We start from the raw sequence: 18,731 nt of genomic DNA on the forward strand, positions 1-18,731 counted from the left end.
TGCTATTGGACGTCCAGAGCACCCTGGACGTGTCCGTGCTGCTGGAGCCAGTGTCACCATCAAAGCAATACTTTGGATCGGCTCCACGGACGTCCCGCAGCGCTTCCTCCCTGCCTCCTGATGAATTACAGCAGCTGACCCAGCAGATCAGGGACCAGCTAGAGCAGTCCATCACAGAGAAAGTGACGAGGCAAGTCATGGCATCCTTCAGCCAGCTACAGTCGCAGATGCAATCTCAGGGACTTGCAGTGCCTCCTGAGCCTCTGGTTGGTCTCTCCAGTCCTCGAGTGAGCACAAAGGGGAGTTGTGTTGATCCCTCAGGAAACGATCCTGAGACGGGTGACTCTGACAGGTGCGGCTTGTACATAGAAGCAGATCCTGCCCGCCTGGTATCCATGGGGAGAGTTTATGAGGGATCCACTGTTGTTCATAACACTCCTTTGTTGCCTGGCCAAGTAAAGGTGAGTGTGGAGGAGGTTACAGATGCAGATGCTCCAGTTCCTGTACCCACTGATGAGGTTTCCTTAGTGGGGCAGGCGCTTCACACCTTCCTAGCTTGGCCGACACATCTGGTCAAGTCTTTATCACAGCAGGTACTTATTGTCCTTACTATATGTTTCTTCTTTTTAAATTAATTCATTAAGCGTGCCTCAAATTAGGCTATTTAACTTTGTTTCATGAACATGTAGTTGTGTCTCCGACAAAACCACCTCCGAAGCCCGATCCGGAGGTCAATGATCCGCTTTATCTGATGAGATTGACCATCCCAGAGCTTTTCTTGAGGCCTTATCAGGTTAGATGGGATGCCACCGTGTTCGGGGTCTTTAATCCAGATTTCCCCCTCTACATAAAGCACGAAGACCTCTCCGAAATCGCACACGGTGGTCAATGTCTCAGCATATCAGTGTTACAGTTGTGGATTCTGTAAGTATTTATATAAAAGGCTTTTAATTATCTAAGTTATGGATTTCAATTCACAAATATTGAACTTTGACTTAACATAAACAGGCATCTCACTAAAACATGTATGCGAGTGGGGAATTCTGATATCTATGGATTCCTCGAGCCACAGTTCATTCAGAGGTCTGGGCAATCGCAGTTTGAGTCTGAAAGTTACATAAAGAGTTGGATGCAGAGTTCACAATGCGATGTCTATCTTGGAGCCTACCTAAATGGGTAAGTCACAAAATAACTAAATTTAATTAATGTTTACTAATGTACTAACCCATTTTAGGTTCCACTGCAGCGGACACTGGCAGATGGTGGTCATCCTGCCAAGGAACACCTAGTTGTCTGGTTTTGTTCATTGCATAACAGGCCAGACAACTACCTTAAGGGGATTATTAATAGGTTAGTGTTCTTTTCAATACATTTGCATTGTAATACCTCAACGTACAATACCAGTTTTTAATTGTTACTCATATGGAACGTGTGGCGTCCCTAAATTAATGACTGGTTTAATAGTAATAATTTAAATAACAAAACCCATGGTAAATTTTTTTTTTTCTTTTTCTTTCTCATTTCTTTCTCTTTTCACCATAACTAGGTTTAGAAGGAAAATCCTTACTATAAAGTCCTGAATGGCCAGTTCACAACTCTATTCGGAGTCATTTCTTTCTTACCGCTCATAATCTCTAAACTATTTTGCTTTTTCAAAAGGAAGAATGTACCAGCCATTACTTTAGGTCGTCACGTGAAAACAAAAGAATATAATACGGTCGATAAACTCTTTTACAAATAAAGTTGCTAATGCTTTCTTTTCAAATAACAAGATCGATCATAAATGCATTCATCATTTAAAGCTGTCCAAAATATGGGAGTTTTACAAAATACATAGTGTCATCCAGAGCAAAGGTGTCCATAGTGGTGGCTTCAGCCACATGTATACAATCATCAAATTCCTATACATCAGGTCTACCCATACAAAAACAAAAGAGTAAACCTAACAGTCAGTCCTAGATACACCCACCCTCAAAAAGTATACAAAACTAATCCAAAAAGTTGTCCACTAGGATGAAGAGCCTCCGCTGATCGCCATCTCCCCCGGGCCACTATCCTCCGTAGAGTCTGCCTCAGATGCCGACATGACTTCCTCGGGAGAATCCACCTCAAGAAGTGGATCCTCATCACCCTCTAGAAAGTCAAGGGCATCCACAGCAGGCTCAGGAGGTAGCTCCTCCAGATCCTCCTCGGGGTCTTCCTCGGATGACGTTACCTCGATCACTTGGACGGGCTCCACTAGACGATATGGTGTAGGCGTGGGTAGTATCCACTCCACAGTGCGCTGAAGCGTCCGTGCAGGTTCATCTGGATGCACCAAAGAAGTAGCCGTGAATCGAATGGTGCCCCGAAATCGGCACCTCGTGTTGCCTTCGAGGGTCTCCCAGGCTCCCTCTAGGCACTCCATCTCTACTCGATCATGGATTAGCTGCGCCGCCATCACGATCTACAAGGAAGAAAAGAAAGGGGTAGACTCTTTCACAAGAATCTAACTATGCCGCCGCACAATACGTTTCATAACCACTACATGCAATTTAGAAAGGGTATCTTAAGGCTTTTCATCTCTGGTAATCGATTACACAGCCTTGGTAATCGATTACCAGAGGCTAAACTCGAATTACATAGCCTCAGGACATGAAATATGCAAAAATGCACTGTGTAATCGATTACACATACCTGGTAATCGATTACCAGTGACCCATCCCTCTGTGTAATCGATTACACAGGCTGGTAATCGATTACCAGAGGCCTCCACCAGGTTCCAGTCCCCTTTCTAAGCCTGGTAATCGATTACACCCCCTTGGTAATCGATTACCAGAAGCCCTCATGGCTTCCTGACCTCATTTTCAAGCCTGGTAATCGATTACACCCCGTGGTAATCGATTACCAGAGACCATCTTAGCCTCCTGTCTTCATTTTTAAGCCTTGTAATCGATTACCCACCTTGGTAATCGATTACCAGAGCCCATATCTCACATATCAATCAAGTTTCACAGCTGGCCAACCACCACAAGCCTCCTTGCTTTGTGGTCTTTGTTCCTTTTATCTGTTGACTGCCAGGAGCTCGCCTGTTTAGGTACATCACAGGTTCTCACTGACCGACTATGCCCGGGTTGGGTCGGGATTGGTCAAGCTTGGTTTTGGGCAATAGCACCCCACCTGACGTCCCCAAGGTCTCCTGACCCCCGCGACATATCTCCAGGTACCACTCTGTGGTCAACAATAAAAGCAGGAAGTTTCACCCTTCAACACTTCCTCATCTCAAGCTTGTAGGATTATGGAGTACCCATCACATGTGGTACTAGGTGGCGGTCGGGCGATGGTGCACAACAAGTTTTCCACATCCACAAAGCGCGCATAAACCCACCATCCCCTGTTGCCCACCTCCATCTGAGCTCACGTACTCCCACGTAGCCCATATCCTCGTTTCTCTCAACAGTGGGTCCCCATCAATCCTCTCAAGCTTCCACAACATCCAAGCAAAACAACATTCAAACCGCACAAGCTATCACAGCCAAGCAAAACAGAGCATAGGCAGAAAACTCTGCCAAAACACCAACCAAATCACAGCTTTTCTCACTTAAGACCCCAGTAACAATTCCTTCGTTCCGGTTCATTAACCGTTGGATCGACTCGAAAATTTTACTGGAAGCCTCTAATACTTAAGCCTACATTTTGACCGTTGGGATCTACTAGGAAACATCCAGAACTCATTCTGCACTACTCTTTCCACAGCCAACCACACACAAGCACTTTTCTGCACAAGCCAAAATTCTGCTGCACCTATTTTGACAGCAAAATTCTGCATAAGTGCAGATTTCGAAAATCACACTTCCTCTCATCCAATCTTGCCCAAATCAATTCCTACAAGTCCCAAATCATGTATCAATCATGTCTAACCCAAAACCAAGCTCCAAAACACAGCAACACAGAATCTAGGTGTCCAACACCCCTCCATTCAATGGGTTTTCTAGGTTTGAAAAGTGAAATCGAGAATAAGGTAAATTTGAAGCAAACCCTCACCTCACACAAGTCTATACCATCAATTTAGACTTGTTCAAACTGGATTTACACCCAAAATTCCACCAACTCAAAATTTGACTCTTCAACACCTAATTTTGCCCTAGAAATGGCTCTTTGTTCACTTTGATCATTTGTTTTTCTCTCTAGCATAGTCCAAGCTTTCTCCCAAGTCCTAAATGACATTTCAAGCTAGTATTAACTCACTTTAACCTCCATTTATCACAGAATTCAGACTTAACCTTCCAACTCTCAAAGCCTCACTCTTTTTCCACTCATAACATCACATTCTCACTTTCTAACCCTAGGTTAGTTCTACCCTTCATCTCTAACAGTTTTCCATCAGCAATTTCAGCATATAAACATCACAAACATCATCACAAAAACCCTAAAATAGAATGGGTATGTTTAACTCATCCAAACATGGCAATTTCAACAAGAGTCTTCACAAATAACCATCATGAAGCAGAAAACTAACAAAACTACCCATCATATCTCCCAAAACCCCATACCCACGAAAATCAAAGGAGAAAGAAGTCCACCCAAACCTGAAATTTCGAAGTCCCACTCGTAGCCACGCACTTCACGACTCCAAAAATGCTCTCCTTTCGCGATTTGGAGCATAAATGATGGCCAAAGGTTGGAGCTTTGTGTGGAGCTTCAATGGAGAATGAGGGAGAAAGAAAGGCAACGTGAGGAAGAGGGAGAGCTTCTGAATTTTCTGCTTTGGCTGAGTGAAGAGAGAGAAAAGCTTTTTGGTTTTAAATAAAGGGTTTTCTCTTTTTCTATTATTTTATTCAAGCTATGCCACATGTCTCCATTTGAGTGGAGCAAGAAGGGCCCACTTTCCCTTTTGATTGTGACACATACTCAGCCACATAAGTGAGGAAAATCTGACCTTTGAAACGCTAAAATCCTGCCTCGGTTTGCATGCCGTTTCTTTGGTTCCAGTTCCTCGCGTTTCTTTGCGTCCGTCGGGGCCAGTTTTCGAAAGTAACCAATATATATATCAAAATGCTCAGAATAAAACCCCGAGCGTGGTTCAGAGGTTGGTTTCGTTAAATTTTAAGTTGCACGCAAAATGATGATTTTTAACTAATTAATTGAGAATTAACCCATAACCTCCCAGTTATGGATTTCTCTTCCTTAATTAGCCTAACCCGCATATCTTGCCCCCACCATTCCTACCCTTACCAAGAGCATATATGCATATACACTGAATAATACTTATATATATATATATATATATATCGTTTCCAAAAATTCCGGGTAGAAATTTACAGGATGTTACAGAACGGTGCTATCAAGGGTCTTGATGATGCTCCACAGCCTAAATCAAAGGCTTCTGCTAGGTGGATTGTCGTCAAGGTACGTCATTTACATAAAACTTCCACTTATATATATTTCTTTATGTGTCTGTACACTAGTTGTTTAATTAATATCCAAATTTCATTATGTATTTAGTGTAATAGACAAAGAGGAAGTACTGAGTGCGGCTACTATGTGAAGCACTGGATGTCCACCATCATTTTAGGAACTTTTAGGAATAATTGGGAAGCGGTAAGTTTATTTCAATCAAAATCAATTTATTTATAATTTGTATTACATTATTAACTTATTATGATTTATTTCATCATGCAATATTTTAACGATCCTAGACCATTGGAGCCAGAGAGATTAAAAGCATTGCGGATCTAGTGGGCACAATTTTATCTCCGAGTTAGAGTTCAGGCCTAGGATTTAGGGACATTATCTTTAGCTTTAGTTTACTTTCGTTTAACATTTTTTACATTTTCTATGTAACATGAACATTGAATTCATTTGATGATTGTTCTTTATGATAAATCAATTATTTGATGTTTATTATCATTAAAACTGCTTGAAAGCATAATAAAATGTTTATTTGCTGTGAATTGGGCCTGAAATTGCATTTGACAGGTACAATTTTGGGTTTACTGTAAAAACAGAAAGTATATATAAAAAAAATACTTGAAAACAACATTGGTTATTAACAAAAACCGATGTTAATATCATAAACAACATCGGTTATTTACAAAAACCGATGTCGATATGAACCTTAACATCGGTTGTAATAGAAAACCGATGTTAACGTTTGTATATTAACATCGGTTATTTGTGTATAACCGATGTCAGCGTTTGTATTTTAACATCGGTTATCTTTAGATAACCGATGTCAACTCTTGTACATTAACATCGGTTAATTATAAATAACCGATGTCAACGTTCATCATGCGCACACTTTTTTTGCTGTTGTTCATTGTGTTTAACATCGGGTATTTAGAGAACCGATGTTGTCATATACATGTTAACATCGGTTCTCCAAAACCGATGTTAACATTGATACATTCAACATCGGCACTTTCAACATCGGTTTTAGAACCAATGTAAAATGTTCTAAATAACCGATATTGAAAGTGTATTTTCTAATAGTGAACGTGATTGTCAAATATAGTAATATAATATCTAATTTTTTAATCCTGTACAAACTATTATCATCTCCATCATGTCTGACATGCATCTTGACACAAAATAACATTTTTCATTTAAAAAATAAAGAAATAACTACATAATAACCATTCACTTGTCAACAGAAAGGGATTTGATATCAATGAAAAACCATTATAGTGATTGTAATGAATTAATTTGGCAATGAATTTGATTTGAAGTATTGGCTCACAAGCTCGGTAAAATATTCAATCATTCAATCAAGAGAATAAATATCAGAATGTTAGTCTAAGTAGCCTCGACAGAGGTTAATAAAAAAATTTATAACTATCAACATGGCTTGGTGCATCTAGTTTTCTTCACTACTACTAATAACAAAATCTTGACATAGGCATGCTAAGAAACTGTGACATGTCAAATTAGTTAAATTTAAAAAATGAGCACCATGACTCTGAAGAGTATGGGGATTGTTATAAGAATTATCCTTTATATAACCTTATCTGAAAAACAATCAAAGTGACAAGTGTAAATGAGATTCTAATGAAATCCATAAATCTAATAATCCAGTAAAAAGAATATGACAAACATGGGAACATCACACTCCATAAAATCTTAAAGCTATGTTAGCAGTCTTCTTGCTTTCTAATTTTTACAGCATACAATAAAAGCTCTACGAATTTTTAAAAGTCAAACAAGTACTACTTGGCAAAATGATTACAAGATGAACCTATTGATCCTGTCATTCCTGTGAAAAAGATATTCAAACTACTGCAGCTATAAAAAGCATACTTGAAACAATTATTGGAGGGCTGGTAATGGACCTTCAGTATAGCATGCTAAATTATTGCAATGGGGGCTTTGGCTACTTTATAGTATCAACAGTTTATTTTTCTACTATGTTGATTTTATATTCTTCCCCTCAATAGCTATAGTCTTAGTTTCTTGTCATTCCAAACTCTATCTTGTGCTTTTTAAACATGATAATTCATTTGGATAGAGCACCAAGTTCTTGAAATAACAAGATAAAAATTTATAGTACCTCACATTATAGCACACCTAGAATAATTAAGAAGTCATTGGCACAACTAAAATACTGAAGAAAAAAATCATTACCTTAACTTGATTTGTTCCCATGTCAATCACCACAACTCCTTTCTTTAGCCAATTGCCACGAACTATGTTGGGGACTCCAACATCTACTACTACCACAATATCTGCTTCAGAAGTTATATGTTCTGGGTTCTTCGTATACGCGTGTAACACGCTGACTGTTGCGTGGTGCCTCTACCAAAAAGATGATAAAACAATCAGCCATTTAGCAATTGAGACATTCCGCTAAGCAACAAAATTTACGTTACCTGCAATAGCAAGGAAGTGGGTAACCCCACAATTTTACTTCTTCCAATTATCACTGCTCTTTTCCCCTTGATTTCCACACCGTGACTAAGTAACAACTCAATGCAGCCCTTAGGAGCACAAGGAACAAAGAAGGGCTTTCTTCCTCTTATTGCAAGATTTCCAATATTTAAGGGATGAAAGCCATCCACATCCTTTTCAGGACTCACAACATTGATAATTTTTTCCTCGTCCAAATGCTGCATAAATATGTAGCGGGGCCGTGGCGGTTGCCGCTATGGGGGTTGATGAAGACAACCATGGGGCAGAGCAAAGCGGCGGTGTCCTCGCCCTAGGCACTGCTGATGTAGCGGGACTCGCCGGCGACGGGGTCCTGAAGCCGAATGGAATCACGCATTGCGTAGCGCAGGTACTGCGACATTGTCAGCTGCTTCTTCAACTCCTCCTTGTCAATTTAGATCTCGAAAATACCGCAGCCGCGAAACGATTCCACGAGGGACGACCGAACCGCTATCTTATTCGTGTCACTCGTGGTCGACGGTGAAGCCATCTTCGCATGCGCTGTTCTGGTTGGTGTGGAAGCAAAGCTTCATGATGAATCAACAATGATTCAAAGGTGTTTTGATGATAACAATGATGACAACAAAAGATGATGACAAAGGTGATGAACAAAAAGCTCAAAAGATCAAAGAACAACTCAAGTGAATCAAAGAACATCTCAAGTGAATCAAGAACAAGTCAAGAGTTCAAGAATCAAGAAGAATTCAAGACTCAAGAAGAAAGTCTACAATCAAGAATCAAGATTCAAGATTCAAGATCTCAAGAATCAAGATCAAGATTCAAGACTCAAGATTCAAGAATCAAGATCAAGATTCAAGACTCAAGATTCAAGAATGAAGAAAAGACTCAATCAAGATAAGTATTAAAAAGTTTTTTCAAAACTTTGAATAGCACATGAGTTTTTGACAAAACCTTTACCAAAGAGTTTTTACTCTCTGGTAATCGATTACCATATTGTTGTAATCGATTACCAGTAGCAAAATGAGTTTGAAAAAGTTTTCAAACTGAATTTACAATGTTCCAAATATTTTCAAAAGGCTGTAATCGATTACAATGTTTTGGTAATCGATTACCAGTGTCCTTGAACGTTGAAATTCAAATTTAAAAGTGAAGAGTCACATTGTTTCACTCAAAAGCTTTGTGTAATCGATTACACATATTTGGTAATCGATTACTAGTGTTTGTTTCTGAAAAATCTAAAGATGTAACTCTTCAAAAAGGTTTTGACTCTTTCAAATGGGTTTTAAGTTTTTCTAAAAGTTATAACTCTTCTGAATGGCCTTCTTGACCAGACATGAAGAGTCTATAAAAGCAAGGCTTTGTTTTGCATTTTAAATAAATCTTTCTAACAACAATCTTGAACACTTTTCTAATCAATCCTTTACAAGCCTTGAATCTCTTTGAATCTCTTTGAACTTCTTCTTCTTCTTTGTACCAAAAGCTTTCTGAAGTTTTTTGGTTTTCTAAACCTTGAAAACTTGTGCTATTCATCCTTTTCATTCTCTTCTCCCTTTGCCAAAAAGAATTCGCCAAGGACTAACCGCCTGAATTCTTTTGTGTCTCCCTTCTCCCTTGTCAAAGAATTCAAAACGACACAGTCTGAGAATTCTTTTGATTCTTCCCATTCCCTAATACAAAGCGTTCAAAGGTTTAACCGCCTGAGAATTCTTTTGTATCCCCATTCACAAAGTATCAAAGGTTTAACAGCCTGAGATCTTTGTCTTAACACATTGGAGGGTACATCCTTTGTGGTACAAGTAGAGGGTACATCTACTTGGGTTTGACTGAGAACAAGAGAGGATACATCTCTTGAGGATCAGTTCTAGTGGAGGGTACATCCACTAGGTTCAAACAGAACAAGGGAGGGTACATCCCTTGTGGATCTTTGCATGTAAAAGGATTTTTACAAGGTTGAAAGAAATCCCAAGGACCGCAGGTCGCTTGGGGACTGGAGGTAGGCACGGGTTGTTACCGAACAAGTATAAAAACTCTTGTGTGTTTGTTTCCTTCTTCCTTACTCTTTTACTTTTCGTTGTGCATTTAATTTCCGCTTTTACTTTCTGTTAAGTTTCTCTTCTACTCCTCATTCTCTTAACAATTTAGTAAAAGCCTTAAAAGGGTAATTTTTAATTAGTAAAGGTTTAGGAATAATTAATTCAACCCCCCCCTTCTTAATTATTCTGAGGCCACTCGATCCAACAGTTGCAGCGCGGAGGCGTTCAATGAGCCAGTGGAGCTCGCCGCTATCGTGGAGCTGGCAGACGTCGTCAACTCCGCCAATGTAGATGCCACCAATGAATACGCGCGGCAGGGCGAGGTTGTTGCGACAGCCGAGGATGGTGTGGAGCTCGTCGCGGAAGTGGGTGATTTTTCAATTTAAAGTACACGAACAGTGACAATTATGTAATTAGGGGAATAAAAAATACGACGTTTTTATAGATAAACCCGTTGTTGTTTATGTTCCCCCCAGTATATTCTAAGGCGGTTCCATAAAACCATCTTAGAATGTGTGTCATAAAAAAAAATTATTCTTCTTAATTACAAAACTGTCACCGCGTGACATTTTAAGACGGTTACGTATAACTGTCTTAGAATGCGTGTCATAAAAAAGAAATTTTTTAGTAGTGCTTGCCTTGCCATTCTGTCTTTTTCTCATCTCATTTTAATCATGATTATGATGCATAATCGAGATACATGCATGCATGACTATTCTGTCTCTTTTAGTGCATACACTAGTTTTATTGCATTGTACTTTTTGAGTCCATATATTACTATGCTAACCTCTTATAGTTCACAAGACACAAATGTATATCACATGAACTCTTTTCACATCCCCCTTCTTACAATTTTCTCTTTAATCCCCACTCTTTAATTGAGCAGGGTATTGTGACAATTACTCATTTATTGATTTTGTTTGGGTTGTTTGTAGGTTGGAGAAGATGTGGTGGGAGGACTAACCAAGTCATTAGAAAAAATTGGCCTGGATATCCGTGTTGTAGCTCTAGTCAGTTTTGCATTACTTTCTTTATAACTTGTTTTCTTTCCCCCCTAAAGTCTGGCTTTGAGAATAATTTTCAGTTTGTATATGGCAAAAAACGGGTAAATAGTCACTTTTGTCCCTCAATGTGTAATTCGCTGACAAATGTGTCTTTGAAAGATGAAAATGCAAAATTTAATCCCTAAAAGTGTAAAAAGTGCGACAAATATATCTGACTGTTAACTTCTGTCCGTCACAGCTAATAAAATAGCCTATGTGACACGGAGGGACAGATTTGTCACTGAAATGATTATCATCGTGAATTGCCAGCACATGGGCATATTTGTCATAATATTTTTTTAACTTTTCGTCTTCCTATTCCGCTGACAACTGCGTCCTTGAAAGATGAAAATACAAAATTTAGTCCCCGAAAGTATAAAAAATGAGACAAATATATCCAGACGTTAATAATGAATTGTATAGGAGAGAAACTAGGAAAAATTGGATTAAAAAAACAGTAAAATACGGCTTAAGATTTGAACTCTTATACTTTGATTATTTATCTACTTATCCATCTATCAAATTGTTAATTAGTTTTTTAATTAATCAATATAACTACTTATTTTCCAAATAAAATAAATTTCTTTAGTTTTATGATATAAAAAAATTGAGTTACCATTTTAAAAAAATGAAAACCTTTTATTTCTTGAATTTTTTGTTTCTTCAATTAATTATTAATCTTTATTACGTACTCTGTCATAGTATGTCAAATAGAATGTAATGTCGTTGTAACCCCTAAATCGGCTTGAGATACAATTCTACATCCCAAAGACAAAATAATAAATCTCTGTATTAGTTTTTTTTTTGTTTTGAAGTTAATCTCTGTATTAGTTTTTTATTTAAATTTATTTGGGTTCTTTATTTGTTAGTAATTGTTTTTATTTCATTCATATTATGTATAATAAGTGTTGTCTCGAGCAGAAGCACAGAAGGTTTATCGAAGAGAATTTTTCATATTTGAGGTATATATATACATTTTATTGATTAAGAAAAAGGCTTATAATTTCACTTTAGCTTTATCTAGTTTAAATTTTTTGATACTTTTTTAAAAAAAAAATAGTTGATTAAATTCTTTTTTTAAAAAAATAAAAAAAAATTTGGTCTTGCGGCCTGTTATGTTTTTTCTACTCAAAACTCTCAATGTATTATTTTCAATCTAAATATTATGATACTTAAGTTGGAATTGGGATATGGAATAATTTTAAATATTAAAAGTGAGAAATTTAGTAGAAATTTGATAAAATTATAAGATATAAGATACAATTTTTTTTAACAGCAAATATTAAGGTTTGACAAGAAAATAAAAATAATTAATATATATATATTAAAAGGTAATTTAAAAAATATATTACATAAGTACTAAATAAATAGGAGAAGTAAATTACACACACATAATAATAATAATAATAATTAGTCACAATCTATTATTAACGCCCAAATATATTTGTCACATTTTTTATACTTTGGGGACTAAATTTTGTATTTTCATCTTTCAGGGACGCATTTGTCAGCATAGTGAAAAGACGAAAAGTCAAAAAAATATTATAACAAATAAGTCCCTATGCTAGCAATTGACTTTGGCAATCATTTCAGTGACATGTTTGTCCCTCCATACCACGTAGGCTATTTTATTAACGGTAACAAATGGAAGTTAACGACCAAATATATTTATCGCACTTTCTACACTTTCATCTTTCAAAGATACATTTGTTAGCGAATTACACATTGAGAGACAAAAGTGACTATTTACTTGACAAAATAAATTGGATTAATGAATTTTGGAGTTTCATTTTCTTTTTCTTTTAAATTTCTTGGTTAGTTAAGGCCTTAAACTAGAGACAAAACCTAACTTGGTGATGTGATGTAGGTTAATGACATAGTTGGAACTATTGCTAGAGCTAGATTCAACAATCGGGATGTCATTGCTAGAGTGATTCTTGGTACAGGGACAAATGCAGCTTATGTAGAGTGTGCACATGCAATTCCAAAATGGCAAGGTCTTCTACCAAAATCTAGAGAGGTGGTAAGTAGGTTATATGGCACTTATTTTCTTGTGTGATAGAACTGTGTTTACAATGATTCCATGAGGCAGCTAATGAGATGGTAATGATTATTTATTGATTATACAGGTCAATTGGGACCTATGTGAACTCATATATTCAGAAGTGATCAAATATATACTTATGATGCAATTTAATGTTTTTGCATATGCTCCTTTTTTTCAATTTACCTGTAAATGTTACTTATCATTGATTGTGCTCATCTTTTATCTTAACTTTGTTTTAAATTTGTAATTTGCACCCAGTTAAACTTTTTTGTCTATGTATGTAATTCCTAGGAACTTCAAATTATTGGAAGAGCTTGAGAGAGGTGAGAAGAGAATTGGAGATGGAACTGTTAGTTATGGAATGGATGATGCTGATGATATCTACATCCAGACCTAGACTGGACAATTATTGGGCCCCCTGGTGTAGGGTGTTATGTTCTTTGGAAAAGTTCTGTTACTATGAAAACCTCTATGCAAAATTATCTAACTTACTATTTTTATAGAAATTTATGAGTCTACGGATGATCTCTATGTATGCTTCTCTATTTCTATCGAAAATACACTTCATCCTTGTTAACTTATGTTAGCAAACTTTGGTGTTTATGTATGTCATCTGGGAACTGATTATAGTTCAATCAGAATGGAAGGTAGGTGGGTACTAGGGGTTTGATTTCCAAGAACATTGCTTTGGCAACTAAATGGTCATGACCTTATGGGCAATACCATTTTCCTTTGGAGTCTTTTTTTCTTACGGAACCATGTAATTTAGAGGTAGCATGGTTTAAAATATATAGGTTAATATTTTCAAGTAATTAAATCCATATCATCTTTCCAATATACTTTTTTACTTTGTCATTATCTGAATTACTTTTATCACCACTAGTATTTTTTAATAAATTAATTCCTTACCAAGGATGTATGTACTGCTTTCTAGTTGTTAAGTGGAACCAGTAGAGTATGCCAAAACAATATATTGATATGATGATTTTTTGTTGTTCATCTTGTTTAACACATGACTTGTGTCAACCAAGAAACTGGAGTGATATGTAACATTTTCACTAAGGATTCCTTGTACTTGTGATTGAATTTGAACTTATAAATATCTAAATTACCAGGTCGAGCCACATTTGTTTCCTATGCTTTCTAATTGGCTAATAGTGTGTTAATCTTATTTCTGATTGTTGTTACTTGTTACTTGTTAGTCTATTTATAATTTCATCTTTATTAGCTATTGCTATGTTTTTCTGCAAATGTGGTTAAAAGTCACAGGTGGTACCCGTATCATTGGAACTGATTGTATCTTGGAACTGGCTATAAGTATTCAGTTTCTTTCTTGTTTTTGTTTTTCCTTCCCTAGAACAGTGCCTCTACTTTTGGTTAATTTGTCATTGAGTTTGTCAATTTGATTTATTTGTACTTGGTATATTTTGTTTCAGTTTGGAGAAGTTTTATTTAAACAGGAATTGTTTGAGTTTTCTCTTTTATCCTGATAATGGTGGGCAGTATGAATCAGAAGTTACATGCTACCCTTTCAAAACTTACGCTGCCTTCTATATATTATGCTTTTCCTCTTGATAAGTATCATTTTCAACATACTTCAATGCAATCTGGATAACGAGGTACCAGCTGAAGTCTTTCAATTCATCATAGAGCTAATAACAACATTGGTGATCTGGCGTTTGTTGACTCATTAAACTTGTTTCCTAATTTGGTGGTAAGGTTTATAAAAAAGTTAAAGTCTAATTTTTTAGTATGGCAGGAAATGAAGAATCAAGGTGTAACAGAGGACAGAATGGTGTTTTTGAAAGGTGTTAGTGGTGCATTTAGACCTGGTGTTCTCACAGCCTTGATGGGTGTAAGTGGTGTTGGTAAGAAGAGGAAGTCTACGTAAGAAAAAATAATTGATTATGGAGATGTTGTTGTAATGCCTGGCTTGATTGATGTGTCAAGCGTGAAAACAATCATTAAAGGAACTTGATTTTGCACCAAATACCTGACTCTAGCTGTTCCATGATGCCATATAAAAATTTACTCATTAAAGTTCCCCAATTAATGCAATATGCAGTACTGTTTCGTTGGTTTCTTGATGATGAAGAGATTAGAACACGAGTTGAAAAGGAACCCGAACAGTTTTCAACTACAATGCTTTCAATGTGCAGGGCCTCAAACCTTATTTTCTGTGGGGAAATGAACTTGAGGATGTCAAATCTTTCACGAGGGATCTACTAAAGAAAAGCTTGCTAACTAAACACACTGAAACACAAGGGAGGTTTTTGGTTTATAGCGTTAATTATGTGCATGATCATTTGTTATCACAAAGTTTTCCTCAATGTGCAGGGCCTCAAACCTTATTTTCTGTGGGGAAAATGAACTTGAGGATGTCAAATCTTTCACGAGGGATCTACTAAAGAAAAGCTTGCTAACTAAACACAATGAAACACAGGGGAGGTTTTTGGTTTATAGCGTTAATTATGTGCATGATCATTTGTTATCACAAAGTTTTCCTTAATGTTGTATGCTATAGGTGGAAGGATTCCTAAAATTGATGCATAAACAAATTCAATCTGCTGGAAAACGTGGATTTTTTCTAATTCATGGGCCCTCAAGTTCAAGAGAAATTTACATTTGAGGACATGCTTTGTTTCCAAAAGGTGATCAAATATCAATGTTTCTAATACATGTTTTTTTTGTATATTCTAAAAAAACTAACTGTGAATCATGCATGTTTTGATGATGCTGAAAAGAAATCACTTGATAATGATTGTCATCATCAAAAAGGGAGAGAATGTGAATGTATGAATACATGATTTTGATGATGCCAAAGAAGAATCAAACAAGGTTGCTTCAAAGGATAAACATTGCTTCAAGATTAATGCAAGGTTGCTTCAACAAACAAAGCCTTGCTTCAAGATTAACTCAAGATCAAGCCTTGCCTCAAAACAAAGTGTTTCCAAGACATCCAAGGTTCTAGTAATCGATTACCAGAAGACAATTTTGAAAAATAGCTGTTAAAATGGGTTTTGAATTTGAATTTTGAACCTGTAATCGATTACCAGATGTTTGTAATCGATTACCAGCAACGGAACTCTTGAAATTCAAATTCAAAAGTTATGACCCTTCAAAATATAACTGTGTAATCGATTACCAGAAATCTGTAATTGATTACCAATGAAAAAATTCAGAAAAAGCTTTTTGAAAAGGCACATCTCTTCAAACCATTTTGGAAAGGCACGAAGGGCCTATATATATGTGTGTCTGATTTCAAAAAGCAATAGAGAGATAATTCCAAGAGAACTTCATTGTCAAATGCTCTCTCAACAACTCTTGGGCAAACACTTGCAAATCTATTGAGAGTTCATCCAGGAACTTCAAATTATATTATCCACTCTAAAAGAGAATAATCTTTCTGTTCTTCTCAGAAAGTCAATTGTAATCAAGAGTCTGGTTGTCTTTTCCTGAACTTCAAATCTATTTGCATTTCTCTCTTCCCTTATCTCATTTATGTTATTGCAATCAATTTTGTCTAGCATGTTTAAAGAACATTATTAAATTGATTGCTGCTTCTTCTTCTACGTTTTGAGCTTATTATTTAGAAGGGGGTTAAAAGTTTGTTAGTGGGACTTGTAAGACTTAATTCACTCCCCTGTCTTAAGTTATTGAGGCCACTTGTCCAACACTAACTCGCAAATTACTACAGGATCCAATATCATTGCTTAAGCTGAATGGTGACTTGGCAAATGCTAGTGACTAATACTATTTTGGTCTGAAAAGCAAGGAATAGTTTATTAAAGCACTCTATCAAGGCTGGTCCTAGACATATAATACCTGGGCGTGTTGAGATCGAAGCTCAATTGACACAGGGAAAAAGCTTACAACTACAGTGTTTAGCTTCTCTTAATTGATGTTCTGGTTAGCGAACTTGTCATTTTTTTCTAGATTTTCTCTTGCGATTTTAAGTATTTAAGATTTTTGTATTAATTAGTGACTGGAATTCATGTTTGGAGTGATTTTTCCCCAGATAAATAGCAATGACTCGAGCAAGATGGGAATGGGAGTTGGACATTCTTTCTTGTTATCATTCACTAGTATGGGTCTGGGTATTGGATACTTTACAAGAGCCCAAGCCTATCTGTTTATTTTTCTTTAACCTTTGATCAGTGATAAGTATGACTAATTTATTCATTTTGTAGCTTATGTTATTCATTTTATTTCAAACAATTCACAGAGCATCCAACAAAGTCATTTTCCACTCATGTATTAGAGTATTAGACTATCAATCTTAATCATGGAAATCAATATTTGCTTCAAGTATACCTATTACTTTGAAATCAATATTTTCTAGTGATTGAGGTATCTAGTTGTGATTGTGGTTACTTTATTTCTTCTCACTTTAACTTGTTAGACAAGTGGCCTCAGATATCTTAAGAAGGGGGGTTGAATTAAGATATTGCAAACTATTTCTCCAATTAAAATTCTACTTCAATTTCAATGCAAGTTACAAGTTCCCTTAAAAATGAACTCTTAAATAATGATTCAAATAGAACAATCTGAATATAAATATAAAGCAATAATAAATAAACGAGTTTAAGGGAAGAGAAAGTGCAAACTCAGTTTTATACTGGTTCGGCCACACCCTTGTGCCTACGTCTAGTCCCCAAGCAATCCGCTTAAGAGTTCCACTATCTTGTAAAATCCTTTTACAAGTTATGAACACACAAGGACAATCCTTCCTTTGTGTTCAGATTTCTTTACAACAAGAGACCCTCAGTCTCTCTATCCCCTTTGAGAATTTAGAAAGAAGAGAAGAATAAATCTCTCTTGAAAGAGATAGATTATACAATCTGAGCACTCAATTATTTCCTTATTGAATTGCAAGTGTAATGACCAAGGAATTCTTAAGAGGATAAAATGTTTTTTCTCTTTGAGAGAATAAGACTTTTTGTTATGAAAAACTCTGAGCAAATTCGTGTTGCAAGTCACATATAAATAGACCTTTGGTGGCCATGTAAAAACCATTTGAAAAGATGTGACTCTTAGAAATAATTTTCTGAAAATCTCCTCTGGTAATCGATTATAGGATTTGTGTAATCGATTACAGGTTTTCAAATTTGAATTAAAACGTTTATTAACTGCTGGTAATCGATTACCAATATTGTGTAATCGATTACAAAGTCTAAAATTTGAATTCAAATTTTAATAGCTGTTGTAAACCATTTTTGGCCACTGGTAATCGATTACATCCTCTGGTAATCGATTACTTGAGAGTAAATCTCTTGAAAAAAACTTTTTAGCTTAAATTTCTTGGCCAAACCTTTTGCTATTTCAATTAGGAATTCCCTTCCTAAAATACTAGTGATCATCTTGATGTTGTGTCTTGTATTCTTGAATCATTGTCTTGAATTAAACTTGAGAAGCGCATTTGCATCAAATCATCACGATCAGCATCAAAACATCAAAGTCATTTGCTTCTACAATCTCCCCCTTTTTGATGATGACAATTTAATTCCTGAAATCAAGATACAAGAAATGTATATGCATAATATATTGCGTTCACTCCCCCTATGTTTTGGAATTGATGATCACTTGATTTCTAAGCTTTTTCTAAGCTTCTCTACCACCCCATTTTTCTCCCCCTTTGGCAACATCAAAAAGCCAAAGTTCATGGGAATCAATATTAGATAAGAGAATGAAGTGGACAAAGATCAATCAAAAGTCACAACCAAACTTGAGCAAATCATAAATAAG

The 18,731-nt window shown here is 36.2% G+C and overlaps 1 protein-coding gene across 1 annotated transcript in view; it reads right to left on the bottom strand.

Moving 5' to 3' along the window:
• The window catches only part of LOC121174554 (bifunctional protein FolD 1, mitochondrial-like), a 65,452-nt gene extending 57,365 nt beyond the window's left edge, over positions 1–8,087 (bottom strand). The window contains exons 1-2 of the mRNA XM_041013909.1: positions 7,845–8,087; positions 7,600–7,770 (exon numbers count right to left, since the gene is read on the bottom strand). Coding sequence (XP_040869843.1) covers positions 7,600–7,770; positions 7,845–8,087 — 414 coding nt within the window. The remainder of the gene's footprint in view (positions 1–7,599; positions 7,771–7,844) is intronic.
• Positions 8,088–18,731: the final 10,644 nt, after the last annotated feature.

The sequence above is a fragment of the Glycine max genome, chromosome 3 (genome assembly GCF_000004515.6).
Source record: "Glycine max cultivar Williams 82 chromosome 3, Glycine_max_v4.0, whole genome shotgun sequence".
NCBI classification, from domain to species: Eukaryota; Viridiplantae; Streptophyta; class Magnoliopsida; order Fabales; family Fabaceae; genus Glycine; species Glycine max.